Raw genomic sequence first — 17,056 nt, forward strand, 5'->3', positions numbered from 1 at the left:
GAAAGCTTACACATTGATAGAACGTTTACTCATTGATAGAATAGTTTATGCTAGTGAGAAGTTTGCCTAAGTTAAGTTACCTCAAGGGTATTACAGAATATGATCACACTTACCTTAAGATAGACAAGCTTTATAAGGTCATGTGTTAGGTATTCTGCTAATGCCTAGGTTTATTTGACACTATGCGTGGTTTACAAGAGTTTATGTTTTGATAAGAGGAGTGTGAAGACCTAATTCTACCCAAGAACACATGGTTCGGGTTGGAAAGAACGTAATGAGATTAAGAAGTATAAGTCACCGATAAACAGTTACTATCTGTGCTTATGTCTTATGAAATCATCTTATGTTTTTTTTATAATATAATGTTATCTAGTAGTTGGCCTTATTATATTTGATGCTAGTTACTGACGTGTATGTGTTTGTGTTTATGTTTGATTGTTGATGACTTTCTATGATTGTCCTGCTATGACACATTGGCCTTTGGTCTAATGTCGAGCAGCAGGAGGATCATAGACAAGCGTAGCAGGTATTGGAGCTTCTATTGAATTGCATTGTATTGGGGGAGAGTGATGAGGGCGAAGCATAACCTGTGTCATATCGTTATCTTTCAATTTTGTAGCTCTCGTTATCTTTTGTGAACTCTGGTTATATATGTTTTGTTATGAGGCCTTATGTCCTCCCTTGTATATTTGTATTTCCGCTGCGTAGTTTATAACTCTGTATGGTTTTAAGGAGATAAGTCATTTTAAAATGCAAGCGTCGACATTGGAACCACGATCCATGCTTGACATGTTGATTTGAGAAGCCGGCAATGATGCCTTAGATTAGTTTAATGTTTTATTGTGCTAATTGCTCTACCACATGTTCGATTTTTAGAAGAGATGCTGCCGAAATTTCCATTCACCTTTTTAAAGTTAATATTTAATATTTATCCAAATTCTTTTTCTTTTCTTTTATGTAACACCCGAATTTCCTCCCGTCCTTCACGATTTTGGTTTCGTACAAGGGGTCGGAAATTCAGGGGTGTTACAATGTACCTTTTGTGGAAAAACTAGACACCTAAAATATTAATGTGCCAAAAGGGAACAACATGATAATTATAACAAAATTGATGTTGATTGCATCTGGATAAAGAAATATGATTCATGTCTAATCAATCAGGAACCCAAGGAAGACTGGGTTCTTGATTCTAACAATTAATCTATTTTGCAAGTTCTAGTTGGGGGTGGGGGGTGGGGGGCAACTCATGGTATCTCGACAGTGGGTGTTCCATGCACATGACAGGTGATAGATTTAAATTTCTCTCACTAGAAACCTATGATGGAGGAACTGTGACTTTCAGTGACAATATGAAAGGCGAAATCATAGCCAAAGGAAAAGTAGGAAGGTTAAGTTCCCATGCAATTGATAATGTATTTTTAGTCGAGAATTTAAAACTTAATTTACTAAGTATTTCTCAGTTCTATGTCAAAGGTAACTCTTTAAACTTTACTTCTGAAAAATGTGTTATTTCTAAGAGTGACGTAGGAAACACTATTCTGAAAGGATGAAATTTGTGATCCTTGTGCCAAAGAAAAACATGTGAGGTCGTCCTTTAAACCTAAGAATGTGGTGACCACGTCAAAACCACTTGAACTAATCCATATGGATCTTTATGGACCTATGAGAATCCAAAGCTGTAGTGGCAAACAATATGTATTTATTATCGTTGATGATTACAGTAGATTTACGTGGACTATATTTTTAGTAAGCAAAGATGAGGCTTTCAATGAATTTGTTTCTTTTGCTAATAAAATACAAAAATCTAGTAATAATCAACTTATTCACATTAGGTCTAATCATGGTAAATAATTTGAAAATTCAAGATTTATGGATTATTGCAATGAGCATGGCATAAGTCATAATTTTTCCGCACCTGGAACACCACAATAAAATGGTGTGGTAGAAAGAAAAATAGAACGTTAGAGGAAATGACTAGAACCATGTTAGTTTCTAGTGGTCTTCCTAGGAATTTTTTGACCGAGGCTATTAATACTGCATGTTTTATATTTTAAATCGTGTATTAATCAGACCTATCACTTCTAAGACACCTTATAAATTGTTTAAAGGAGTAAAACCGAATATTTCCTATTTTCGTGTGTTTGGATGTAGATGTTTTGTTCATGTTAATGGAAAAAGAAACATAGGAAAGTTTGATGAAAGAAGTGACAAACCAGTATTTCTTGGCTATTCATCTCATATTAAAGCTTATAGAGTTTACAACAAAAGAATTACGTGTGAAGAAGAATCTGTTCACATTATTTTTGATGAAATTAACTTTATGACAAGTGAATAGGAAACAAGCAATTTTAAAATAGGTCTTGCTAATTTGGAAGACGATGAAGATGTAACTAAAGAGAAAGATCAAAGAGAAATTGGAAAACAACAGAATCAAGATGAAACCAAAGTACCTGACCAGGAAGAAGAATAGCCGGTAAATGAGGATCAGCAAGGTGTTCCCAATCCAGCTATTCCCGAAAATGAATAGAATGATTAGGCTGAAACTAAGCAGAACTTCAATCAAGTCAGTGACCCTGTTTCCACAACTATTCCTACAAGAGAATTTGTGCCCAAACCGTGAAAACATCAAAAATCAAATCCACTTGACTTGATCAATAGTTATTTAAATAAGGGCATACAAACCAGATCCAAAATGAGAAATTTTTGTGCACACTTTGCGTTTCTCTCAACATTGGAACCCAAAAACCACGAAGAAGCCTTAAAAGATTCCGAATGGGTTGTTGCCATGCAAGATGAGTTAAATGAATTTGAAAGGAATAAAGTAAAGCATCTAGATTCGAAACCAAAACACAAAAAGGTAATTGGGCTAAAATGGGTATTTAGAAACAAATTAGAACATGAAATCATTAGTAAGAAACAAAGCAAGGCTCGTGGTTAAAGGGTACAATCAACAAGAAGGGATTGACTATACAGAGAAATTTGCTCCGGTAGCCAGGTTAGAGGCTATTAGAATTCTAATTTCTTTTGTTGCTTTTATGAATTTCAAGTTATATTAAATGGATGTTAAATGTGCTTTTTCTTAATGAAGAAGTCTTTGTGGAACAAACCCTTAATTTATAGGCTAAAATAAGCTCCTGGGCAATGGTATGAAACATTATAAAAGTTTTTGATTGAAAATGCTTTTGTTAGAGGTAAACTTGATAAAACCTTATTTTTCAAAAATAGAGGTTCTGATATTTTGTTTATGTAAATTTATTTTGATGATATTATTTTTGGTGCCAAAAATAAATAAAGCAACTTCTTAAGAAATATGGTTTAGATAATGCTAAAACAAATCACACTCCAAAGGCGACAAATGTTAGATTAGATGAAGATACAAATGGTATTAATGTTGATCAAACTATTTATAGAGATATGATTGGATCTTTATTATATCTAACCGCTAGTAGACCCGATATTGCGTTTAGTGTTGGTTTGTGTGCTAGATTTCAATCAAATCCCAAAGAATCACATCACATAGTAGTAAAAAGAATTTGAGATATTTGAAGGGAACAAATGACTTGTCTCTATTTTATCCAAAAACTGATGTCTATGATTTGAAAGGTTATAGTGATGTAGACTATGCAGGAGATCTGGTTAACAGAAAAAGCACCTCAGGTATGGTACAATTCCTTGGCTCTTGTTTAGTGTCTTCGTGTTCCAAGAAACAAAATATCGTTGCATTATCCACCGCTGAAGCAGAATATGTGGCAGCAGCAGCTTGTTGTTCCCAAATGCTTTGGATCAAACAACAGCTAGGAGACTTTGGTAAAAGTCTGATTGTGTTCCTGTTTATTGTGAAAATACTAGTGCCATATGCATATCTAAAGATCTCATGCATCATTCTAAGGTTAAACATATTCATATAAGGGATCATTTTCTTAAGGATGATGTGGAAAATAAAAATATATTAACTAAACATGTTAATACAAATGAGCAAATAGCTGATATAATGACTAAACCTCTTCCAAGGGAACAACATGAAAAGATGTGGCTGGAACTTGGAATGATCAAACTCCACTAAAGTTTATGATAGGCATTCCCCTCAAAGCAAAATAAAAATTGGAAGGGTTGATTCATCCACAAAAATTCTGATTGAGAAATAAATCAATTAAAGGTTTAGGTATGCAGTTATTTAAAGTATATGCTATGGATGCTTTCTTGAATGCATGTTTAAATTGATCAGACCAAGGCAGCATTTGTTTGTTCTGTGTTATAGTCCTCATATTAAAATTAATTAATTAATTAATTAATTAATTAATAAATGAATAAAAAAATAAGAAAAACTCTTACACATTTTTATTCTTATTTTCATTTTTATTTTCAAAAATCCCAGCATCATTATATTTTGAAAAACGGCTAGCATAAACATTCATGTACTTAAGTGGGTCAACGTAAAATATTTAACATGGGTAGTCGGATCATCACCAAGTAAATTGTTTCGAAAAACCGTTACTAACTTCTTATTCTATTAACCTACCCACTAACTTTTCATCATCCACTTTTGTTCACACTTTTAATTACGTGAATGAACAAATTAATCTCTTGAGTAACCACCCATGAAATCGTCCTTACAACCTTATAAAAATTAACCCTCACTTCCATTACCTCACGTCACATCGCTCAATCACACACTAAACCCTCACATCACTATACTACTCCCTAAACTACTCATTACTTACTCCCTCCAAACCGTCAACCCTATTTACTCACCATTAACACTCCTTCTTCTCCCTCTTTAACCCAACCATGAAAACACCCAAAACTTCAAAATCGATTAAGAAATCAAGCAAAAAGAAACCTAAACCAAGTGAATGAAAACCGCTTAAAGTCATTCACCCATTTCCTTTCATAACTGCACCACCATCATCTTCTTCTTCACCAAAACCCTCCGATCAACCAAGTTCCTCCACCATGCAAGCCGGATCTAAACGTCCAAACACAACCCTTAAAGGAGGAGGCTCATCATCCAGGCCTTCAAAGAAGAGTAAGAACGTTGATCCTGACAGTCCGGATGAATCTGCTAAAGAAATGACTGTTGGTTTTGTGCTTGACAAATATTGGTATGACTCTAATTCTTTTCCACAACTTCATGCCATACTAAAAAACCAAAATTGGGAAACACTCATGTATGATTATTGTTGCAACCCAATTTACCCTAATTTAATGCGAGAATTTATTTCTAATTTCTCTATTGACAATGGCGTTTGTTCAAGTGTTGTCAAGGACATTAAGATTGAGTTTAGCTGTTTGATGTTAGGAGAATGGTTTGGGGTACCCGCTGTTGGTTTTGACACTTACTATGTTGGTTCGAAAATTGTATTTATGGGATAAATGAAAAGACTTTGTTGAAGTTATTAGGGATCCATGAGAAAACGGGTAGAATAAATCATAATACACTATCCCCTTTGCACAAATTGCTCTACAACATTTCCCAATGATTCATTTTATCACACAATTCCAAGCGTAGTGAAGTGAATTTGAGGGATGTCACATTAATTTACTGCTTAGCTAATCACATTAAAATTAAATTCCCTTCACTTATGATTTCACATTTTTCTGATTGCATTGAAAAGAAGTACATGGTTGGATATGGTGGTTTGTTAACATGGATTTTTAAGAAGTTTGGAGTCTCTTTGGAAGGGCTGCAATTCCCCATGAGCTCCAATAATAAGATAGGTGCAAAGTGTCTTACCTTAAACTATTAGATAAGGGGATTTGAGAGGTAGGTTGCACTGGTGATGAGGAGGAAGAGGGGTCTATAAGAGGAGACCAAGAAAAGGAAGATGAAAAAGAAAAAGAAAAAACGGATCTAAATGTGGATGAAGAGGACCAGAAGACTGTTCCCACTGCCGTTCATGAGAAGGCAGAAGGTGGTTCACAGGGGGCACAAGAAAAAGTTTAGGAACAAGGGGAACAGGAGAAATCTTTAAGTGAGGGGGAAGCTTCTAAGGAAGAAAAGGGTGAGGAGCTGGATAATGATGATGATACATCCAGTGATGTGGAAGTCGGGATGCTTATTAAGAAAAAGCTAGTAGTGACTCCTAGAAAAAGTAGCATGCTAGCTTCTAAGGGTAAATGTCCAATGGTTGGTTTGGATGATGACTCTTCCTCACACACAACCCTAGAGCCACAAACTACTGCACCTCCCTCTCTAAAACTGGCCACACCACCTACCCATCACATACCATCACCTCTACCTTCACCTATTCCTTCTACACCTCCACCAACAACTGCTACACCTGCTTCACCACACCCACACACTTTACCAGGCCTTGATTTTGCAGCTTTCTTTAATCCTTCCTCAATTCTTGCAGCCATTTCAGACCCTGTCCTCAACAAACTCCAGGATCTTCAGTACTCATTCCAAGATGAAGTTCGTGTCACTTTTGCCTCTATTACAGACCAACCCACTCAAATGGAAGCACATCTAGGTGCAAAGCTGGATATAGTTGAGGTCCAGGACGAATATGTGGACGAAGAAGATCATCTGCTGCTTGATCTGCTTAACTATTATCTTTTTCTTGTGCTAAGTCCAACAAGCAAACAATCATTTTTTTTATTTTTATTGTACCATGCTGGGTATTGTACTGTATTTTTTTGGTTTTGAACAATGCTGCTCTCATCAACTTTTGGTCTGTAATGTTTAATAATTGCATGATTTTGACTTCATCTATTAGTATTAGCTTTACTTAACTATTGTTCCTTGCTTACCTTTTTTTACTATACATATATTGTTAGTGCTGTGGTTTGAATACTCCCCTCCTTTTTGAATGATGTCAAAAGGGGGAATAATTGCACAAACATAAGAGGTCTTCTTGGTGTATGACATTGTTCCTATTCTTCTTGATTGTTTTACCTAAGTAGAGTAGTGTCACTTAATGCTATCTATTGCTCTGATGAAGTCATTGCTCCGATAAGATTATTACTTAGGTTATACTTTGGTTACTGGTTACTGTTTCCATTTTTGTTTGCTCCTATTTTGTTATAACTTAGTAACTTAACTTAGTAACTTATGTTGTTTAATTATGTTCTTTACAAATATTAAGAATTATGCTTATTACTTATGTTTTATGATTATGCTTATTTGAGTAATCTGTTTTATTATAAGGAGCTTAGTAAATTCTATTGTGATGATTTAATTTGCTAAGTTATACAGAGCAACTTTTATCTCTAGCTTACACTATGACATTAGATTTACTCTATTTTCGTTAAGTTTGCTGATAAGTTTGTGAACATAAAAATGGGGAATTTGTTGGCCCTTTTAGGTTTTGATGATGACTACACTTAATACGTACAACTGTATTATAGAGATTGTGTGCAGGTCGATATCCAGTCTTGATAAAGATCGTTGATAGTGCCTACGACTTGGTTTATGAACTTTATACATGTCAAAAATATCCAAGGAAGTTAGCTAAGGAAGATCGCTGTAGGAAGTCAAATGTAGATAGGAGGTCTATTTTTCCTAAGTTAATAATCTTACAATACTTATCGATTAGTGGAGACAGTGCGCTGTTCCCAAGACTCAAATCTGGAAAAATCAACGTCAACTAAAAATTCTGTAGAAATTGTTTTTCTGATTTTTTAGTTGATGTATGGGTGAGATTAATTTGTTGCATCATTAATTTGATAAGTTAGTTGGCATAAGGATTTTATAACCACTTTTAATAACTTGCACATTTTCAAAAGGTAGAGAAAATTTCTCCTAATTTTTCTCCACATAAATCGGCTTGAATTATTGGTTTTAATTAAGAAAAACTAACTTGCCTAATTTAGAAATTAAAACCGTAGCTTTATATCTTGCAACACAAGTTCCGCTTACTATTCCTTAAACTTAGGATTAAGGATGTCGTGAGTAGTTATTTTTTCGCACAAAGCTACATGAACTCCTTTATAAAAGGGATTTATTTTTAACCAATTTTTTTGGTGATGTGTGAGTATTGGAAAAATAACAAGAAATATTCTTTGCCTAAAAATTGCAAATTAACTTAACAATATTTCTTGTGCAACTCATTAATTTCATCCTTCGGTATTCGGCCTTTGTAAAAGGGTTTAGGAGAGAATTATTGTAACTTGACTTAGGGAAGTCTAGGGGAGTATAGAGAAGCTTCGTGTAAAGGAGAAAGAGAAAGAGAAAGAGAAAGAGAAAGAGCAGGAGAAAGAGAAGTAGGCCTAGTTTTGTTTATTTGTTTTATGTAATTGTAACTAATTGCCTAAAACATAGTAGAGAATTTGAAATCTCGGGGCGTCGTGGTTTTTCCTTCTATTTAGGCCTAGAAGGTTTCCACGTAAAATTGTGTTCTCTCTTTCTATGTTTGCGCATCAAGTTTAAGTTTTAATTCCGCAATCTAATTCCGCAAAAACAGGGCTAAAACACATAAACTTATCAAACAACAATTCACCCCCCCTCTTGTTATCTTTAACCATTTCTACAAAGATGAATCTAAAATAATCATACAATCTAATAAAAAGATTGGAAAATTCCAGGTCTCATTCTCATGGAATTCCACAATATGGAAGGATTTTATTAGTAATTTACCATTTTGAAAATCAAAATAAAAATGAATAATTTTAGCTTAGGTTGAGCTATATTAGATTAGTTATTGATTTGAATTTATTATATCATACAATCTAATAAAAAGATTGAAAATTTTTTAGGTGTCATTTTCATAGAAGTCCACAATAAGGAAGTATTTTATTGGTAATTCACCATTTTTAAAAACAAAATAAAATGAACAATTTTAACTTAAGTTCAGCTATATTAGATAAGTTATTGATTTGAATTTAGTATATACCGTAAATTTACCATATTTGTAAACAAACTAATTTAAATATATTTATATCACTAATCAATGTTGTATCGAATCATAAAATAAATAAAATCTAATAAAAAGACTGGAAAACGCCACATGTCACTATCGTGGAGTTCCACAAGATGGAAGGATTTTAATGGTAATTTACCATTTTTTAAAACAAAATAAAATGTACCATTTTAGCTTAGGTTGAGCTATATTAGATACGTTATTGATTTAAATTTATTATGTACCGTAAATTTACCATCTTTATAAACTAAATAATTTAAATATATTTACATGTCTAATCAAAGTTGTATCGAATGATATAAATAAAGTTAAAAATAATATGACTTATACACGTATTAAAATTTTACCTAACATAGAAAACATATGTTTTGATTAATTTAAATATTAAAATTAGACTAATTAAGGATTTTAATCTAATAGAAAGACTAGAAAATTTTATGTGTTATCTTCATGGAGCACTACTAGAAAGAAGAATTTTATTGGTTGATGTTGACTTATATGACAAATAAAATTAACCAACATGTCAAAATTAATTTATTATCAACAAAATTATTAGTTTTTTAATTAAAATTTTTTATATATAATGTCAAATATTTTTATTAGGTTTATTGATGTTAATGTTTAGATATATACTGATATCAAAAATAAATTTTGAATGGATGATTAAAATCCAATTAAGCGTTGTAAGGAAAAACTCTTTAAGTTCAACATCGTTGTTTAAGTTTTTTTCTTGTGTTTTGTATAGAAATAATCAATTATAAATTCCGAGCAAAGTTAGAAAATGACAAAAACAACAATATCTAATCAAAAAGAATTTATACAAAATAGACAAATTCATAATCAATTATATTTAACTTACAACCATATTTTAATAATTATTAATCCTCTTTAGTATATTGTATGTTTATTATTACATATCTTTGAAAATTATATTTATATATCTTCTTGCTAACAATTTCGTGTACTGCACGGGTTTTTGTAGTAATTTTTTCTCAATAAATAACTACATTAACAAGTGATGTAGTCATTAATGTAGAATAGTGTAACCAATCTCGTGCTATTAATTACCTCTTTAAGTACATTAAGATAGAATTATAGTTCATTTGTCCAGAGCACGGAGAGAAAATAAAGATGTTGAGGATGTTGATGAAATTCACGAATATTATAATTGCAGATATGTGTTCGCAAGTGAAGCTTCATGGCGCATCTTTGGGCTTGAGATCCATCATCAGACTCTACCAGTGGAGAGGCTTAGTTTTCATTTGCCGGGTGAACATACCATTGTGTTTGATGATGAGGACACCATTGATGATGTCATATCTAGGCCAATTAATGAGAGATCATTGTTCATGGCTTGGATGCAATGTAACAAACAATACGATAATGCAAGAAATCCTTTTTATAGTGAATTTCTAGGAAGTGTTGTATGGCAAAGAAAGGACAAAATGTGGACTCCACGAAAAAGTGGATTCTCAATAGGAAGATTGTATCATGTTGCACCGGGCTGCGGTGAACGTTATTATTTAAGGACCCTACTAAACATTGTCAACGGGCCGAAAACATATAAAGACATCGAAACTATTGATGGAGTCATACATCCTACTTTTAAGGATGCATGCTATTCTATGGGTCTACTTGACGATGATCAGGAATATATTTATGAAATTACCGAAGCAAGCTTTTGGGGATAGACATTCTATTTGAGGATGTTGCTTGTAATGTTGTGAATTTATGGTAGCTTATTAAGGCCGAAATATGTATGGGATAACACATGCAAACTATGGTCCGAAGATGTTCTAAACAGACAGAGAAGGTTATTGAAAATGCCAGGTAATATACAATCTTTTATGCTAATTGTTTCCTTAAGTTGTGAATTATATATCTATATTATAGACATATTATAAAGCTTATACATTTAAATTAGAGTGGCGTATTTTTTCTGTATGGACAAGGTGTTACATAAAAGACATTAATGTTGAAGATTTTATGTGCATAACTGAGATTGAAGGGTGAAATCGTTCTCCCTGTTGCCTGAAGTGGCATAGCAGCTTTGTTACTTTCTAAGGTGAGGACTGCACATTCAAGGTTTGGAATACCCATTCATGTTACCGAAGATTCAATGTGTAGAGGAATAGAACCTAATAGATCCTTGGCAGACCTCATTAAAAGAACTAAGCTTATCATTTGGGATGAGGCTTCAATGACTACCAAGCATTGCTTTGAAGCCCTGGATAAGAGTTTACGCGATGTCATTCGTTGTCCTAACGGTAAACCATCTAAGTTATGCTTTGGCGGCAAAGTTGTTATCTTTGGTGGTGATTTTAGGCAAGTTCTGCTAGTGATCCAAAAGGGTACGAGACATGATATTGTGTTCGCTACACTCAACTATTCAAATATTTGGAATGATTACAAGGTGCTACGGCGTACAAAGAACATGAAATTGCTACCAGGATTAGCTAATGTTGATGAACTACAAGAATTTTTATATTGGAGTTTCAAAGTTGGGGATGGGAAGCTTGGAAGACCTAATGATGGAGAGACTATTATAGATATACCCCAAGATTTATTAATAAAGGATGCATATGATCCAATAGCTGCAATAGTTGATGCAACATATCCTGCAACATATCTATTCAACTGATAGTTCATACTTTCATGAGAGGCCAGTTTTAGCACCAACCAATGAAATAGTTGATAAGGTTAATGAACATGTATTGTCACTTATAGCTGGAGGAAAAAAATGTATTTGAATTTGGATTCAATCTACAAATCTGATGTTAATTATGTACAAACGATGATGCATTTTCAATTGAGTTTCTCAATTCAAATTATTGTTAAAGTAGGTGCTCCAATAATAATGTTCAGGAATATGGATCAGTCAGCAGGCTTATGCAATGGTACATGCATGGTTGTTGATTATCTTGGCGATCGGGTCATACAAGCAACGATTATATCTTGATCTAACATTGGTCATAAGGTATTCATTCCAAGAATTACGAATTACACTCACACCGTCAGATAGCTCTAAAATCCTAGTTGCACTTAAAAGAAGGCAATTTCCCGTGTCTTTATGTTTTGCGATGACGATTAATAAAAGTCAAGGACAATTACTATCACATGTTGGTTTGTTCCTACTTAAGCCTGTTTTTATTCATGGACATTTTTACGTTGCAGTTTCCAGAGTGACTAGTAGAAAAGTTTTAAAAATTCTCATATGTGATAAGGATGGTCAAATATGTGATTCCATTGAAAATGTTGTGTACAAAGGGGTATTTCAAAAATCTATAAATTGTTTTTCTCTAATAAAGAGATCTTTACTATTGTTCTTTATTGAGTTGTTTTATTATTTTATACTTTCTTCGTTTCTTTTCAAACGTCCCATTTGCTTTTTTCACGTTTGCTAATACACTAATTCAATCTTTAATATCTTTAATTGTGCATAATTAAAAATTACAAAAAATAGATATAATACACCTTATGTTGAGATGAATCAAGCAAGATCCCATTTGACTATGTTTTAATTCATGAATTAAGAATAAATTACAAATTAAGAGTGACTAATAAATAGTACTCAAAAAGCAAACAGAACTTTTGAAAAGAAATGGAGGTAGTATTATATATATAATGGCTTCATTTTACATATGTAATTGCATTACTTCTCAAATCTAATATTATATTATTAGATTGTTACATTATTTTTATATCAAATGTCACAAGTTAAGAAAAATGATAAATTAACATGTATATTATAAACACACATTAATTTAAGAAAAAATTACATATAATAATCTAACATTTTCATGATTTTCCTACAATAATCCGATTTATTGATTAACTATGAATAATCTCAACTTTTGGGGTATTTGTCTAGAGTAGGCTTGGATAACTCGATGACCTATTATAATAAGTAATTCACCAAAAAAATAAACTAAAAATTAATGTAAAATTAGAGAAAAAATTTGAAAATCTACATGAAAAATTATGAATAATTAAAAATTCAGAAATTTTTTTTAGCATTTTTTCCATATTTTATTTTAATTTATCTTTTTTTAAAAAAATAAAGTTCGTTATAACAAGTTATCAGGTTACCAGGTTTGTCTAGGAAACACCCTCTAAAGTGAGGATTATTCATGCTTAATCAATAGGTGGATTATTATAGGAAAATCAAAAAGTTTGGATTATTCTAGGTAATTTTCCCTTAATTTTATTATTTTAGATTTTTTTTCTGTTCATTCTAAAAACTCTGTGCATGCATTGATTTTTATACTAGTTATATAAAAAGTTCAAAATAACATGAGTTATACACTTATTAAATTTTACATAACATAGAAAACATATGGTTTAATTAATTTAAATATTAAAATTAGACAAATTAAGGGTTTTAATCTAATAGAAAGACTAATAATTTTATGTGTCATTTTAATAGAGTTCCACCAGATGGAAGAATTTTATTACTTGATGTCGGCTTATGTGGCAAATAAAATTAATCAACCTATCAAAATTAATGTATGGATCAACAAAATTATTAGTTTTTAATTAAAATTTTTTGTATATAATGTCAAATATTTTTATTAGGTTTATTGATGTTAATGTTTAGATATATAGTAATATCAAAAGTAAATTTTGAATGGATGATTAAAATGAATCTAAGCGTTGTAAGGAAAGACTATTTACGCACAACATCGTTGTTTAATTGAAGTTTTTTTTTTTTTTTTTTTTTTTTTTTTTTTTTTTTTTGTAGAAATAATCAATTACAAATTCTGAACAAAGTTTAAAAATGACAAAAGCAACAATATGTAATCAAAAAGAACTTATACCTAATAGACAAATTCATAAATCAATTATATTTAACTTACAACCATATCTCAATAATTATTAATTCCTCTTTAGTATATTTTATGTTTATTATTACATATCTTCGAAAATTATATTTATATATTTTCATATTAATAATTTCGTGTATTGCACGAATTTTTATAATAGTTTATTTCAATAAATAACAAGTGTGAATTGACAAAAATAGTTATCTAAGTGGTTGATCTTAAGACTTAAAAAATTAGACTATAATTGAAATAAAGGTTATTAACTATGTGAATTGACAAAAATAGCAATTAATTTGAATGTGGCTTTGAAACAAATGAAATAAAATCCCTATAACCTCTTTTCAAATAAAGCTTTTAAATTTTATTTATTTCATTGCATAAAATAAATAAATTATTTTAAGGAAACCTATACTATATACTCTTAACCTAGTATGATATTTGTTAAATCAAGAAAAATATGCAAAGCATTTACAAAATGAATATTTTTAAAGTAAGAATAAAAACATTAGAATGAGACGAGTACTTGTTTTAGGGTGATCATATGTCATAAGTATGAACCATTAACAAATTTGACATTTAAATGATATTTTATTTATTCTAATATCATCAATTAAATTTTATATGAAACACCTATACTTATAATAATAATTATAATACTCCCTCCACACCATTTTAATTGTCCCATTTGCTTGGGCACGGTTATTAAGAGTGGTGTGAGGTCCATTAAAAAGGTGGTAGTTGGGTAAGTAGTGAAGGGTAAATAGTGAAGGGTAGTTGGGTAAGTAAGGTATATGGGGGTATATTCATAATTACGTTTGTGAACTAAGGATATTTAAGTAAAAATAATTGACAAAAATAAAAATGTAATAATTAATATGATATGGAGGGAGTATTAAGAGATTCATATCTATTAACTTTTCAAGTACATATTAAAGACCATAATTAATTTTCTATAAAAAGAAGGCATCATTATCATCATTTTGCCTAACACCTAGAAAATGTCAACAACTGAGTGATGATTAGTGTATACTTCCTCCGTTCTGTATTTCTTGCTATAAATGTATGGGCATACATATTAAGAAAAGTGATTGACCTACACTGTAGCTGATTGTTTACTTTATAGAGTATAGTATTTTATTATTGTTAATTGAAAAAGAAAAAGGAAAAATAAGTTGTTAAGTTACTTTATAGAGTATAGTATAATATTTTATTATAGAGTATAGAGTATAGAGTAGGATAAAAATAGGGGTAGGTAGAACTTTAAATGATTATTTTATTACTAAAAACAAAAATGTAACAAGTAATATGAAATCGCCAAAAATATAAAATGTAGCGGATATTATGTAATGGAGAAACTAGAATAGAGCATTGAAGTTATAAAATAGTGCCGCCAGAGTGTAAGAATTGCCTGCTGATAGAAGCAGTAAAAGCAAACAGAGATGACGAATCTTAGGATCCAGAGCATCTTCATACAATGAATCTAATTGCATGGCATACCAAATTGGACATCCTCCAATTGGGGGGTTTTTAATATTATTATATAACCTCCCACTTGACAAACTTGTCAAATAAACTAATTTCTCTCTTAGTATAATCATCAACTTGCATTGATTAATAGTTTAACGTCCACTTGCTCTATTTACTGGGTCATTAGTACATGTTTCAATTTTTTTTTTTTTTTTAATTCTTCTTTTTCTGTTCACATTTATTTTTCTATTTAAATATAGGAAGGAATACTACTAGCTCGGTTCCTATCCATTAGTCAGTCTATGATCGTGAGATTTATAATAACAATCGTTAGGCCACCTAGATAAATATACTGCCTAATATATTCTAAAAAAATTACTCTGGAATTTGAAAGAGAAAATAACATGATTTAGAATATCCTACTTATATGAACGTCTTGATTTCTCTACAGTTAGTTCGGAAAGAAAATACTATTTTGGTTTAATTTTTAGTTAGCCATATACTTTTTTTCATTTTGTTTTTTACATTTCAAATATTACATATAAAATACAACCTTTAAATTTAAGGCTTTTGCGTATTATAGCCTCAAAAAACGGGCGTTGCAAATATTCTTATGAGATAACTCTTTCGGAAATCCGGTCGAAACAAGTACTTATTCGCCTATTTACCAGCATGTATACTATAAAAGTTATTTAACGCCGTTTTTACCCATCATTGATAATTATTGAAAAAATAAATGTCGCTTTAAGGGGTAACTATTCGAAAATCCGGTCAAAATAAGTACTTATTCGAAAATAAACGTTATTTAAAAAAAATATCGTTCTGATGAGTAAAAACGACGTTAGAGTACTAAAACACAATGATACTATTGGTAATTAGAAAAGTCAAAGGTGATTAGAGATGGTCAACAAAAGTCAAAGATGATTAGTAATGGTCAACGGTCATTTAAGCTGGTCAAAAGTCATTTGAATTGGTCAACGGTCACTTGACCTGAAGGGTGTAGACTTTGATACTTGATGACAGTTATTTAAAAAAAATAAATTTCAAAATCGTAATTTACAAAAATCCTAAATATAAAGGCTATTATTCACAAATTTCTGTACAAATTATACAATCTCTGACACTAACTAGTAAATCTTAAATAATAATATATTGAAATATGAAGAATACAAGTGGAACAAACTATAATGTACAATGTAATCAATATTTATTTGAGCTACCAATACCATATTGAATTTTTAATTTTAAAAATACCAATTCACTATTGCTAAAATATGTTTTATTTGTAGACAAAAAATTTGGAAAAAATGCCAGTCACCGTGCATCAAAAGATATTATCTAGTTATTTAAAAACGATTTTTTTAACCTATGCAACTACCATAGGGTTAGACAATAATTTGATTTTTATTTTGCATTCAATATAAGATGTCTATAAAATAGCTACGTAAATATAATAATATTTAAAGAATATTTTAATTAAAATATTAAATAATTATCAATTTTATTGTCTAAACTTATGCATCTAGTGCTTAGGTTAGAAAAACCTATTCAATAAAATAACATCTTAATGCTATTATTACTTATATTTACAATATTGCTCCTCTATTTCAGCCATTAAGAAATAAGAAAGATAATATAGCGAGTAAAATGTTAAGAGTTATATTTAAAATAAAAATGAGCATATTTATTAGAACGATTAAAATGAAAAAAAGAGTTAATAAATTGAGAAGCATAATTACTTTAATCTAAGTAAGTATGAAAGTATATATAAATATAAATTTAAAAAAAATTGTTGTTACATATTATAAAATTATAATGTTTCTTATAAAATAAATAGAAGATTTTAGAATATATATTGTGCTTTTAATAAACAAAATTAGGTTGTTAATATAAGTAAATGTTAAA

At 30.7% G+C, this 17,056-nt stretch overlaps 1 protein-coding gene across 1 annotated transcript; it reads left to right on the forward strand.

Moving 5' to 3' along the window:
- The first annotated feature begins 10,641 nt into the window (after positions 1-10,641).
- On the forward strand, positions 10,642-11,502 carry LOC130824904 (uncharacterized). Its single transcript, XM_057689925.1, has 2 exons — positions 10,642-10,691; positions 10,899-11,502. The coding sequence occupies exons 1-2, from the start codon at positions 10,642-10,644 to the stop codon at positions 11,500-11,502; spliced, it is 654 nt and encodes a 217-aa protein (XP_057545908.1).
- The last annotated feature ends 5,554 nt before the right edge of the window (positions 11,503-17,056 follow it).

Source organism: Amaranthus tricolor, chromosome 10, assembly GCF_026212465.1.
Source record: "Amaranthus tricolor cultivar Red isolate AtriRed21 chromosome 10, ASM2621246v1, whole genome shotgun sequence".
Taxonomy (NCBI): domain Eukaryota; kingdom Viridiplantae; phylum Streptophyta; class Magnoliopsida; order Caryophyllales; family Amaranthaceae; genus Amaranthus; species Amaranthus tricolor.

What these genes read in the sequence shown, in the direction of transcription:
- LOC130824904 (XM_057689925.1), top strand. Translation starts at nt 10,642, where the DNA reads ATGGTCCGAAGATGTTCTAAACAGACAGAGAAGGTTATTGAAAATGCC. An exon ending in AAGGTTATTGAAAATGCCAG is followed by an intron (nt 10,692 to 10,898) that starts GTAATATACAAT and finishes TGTTGCCTGAAG; the next exon opens with TGGCATAGCAGCTTTGTTAC.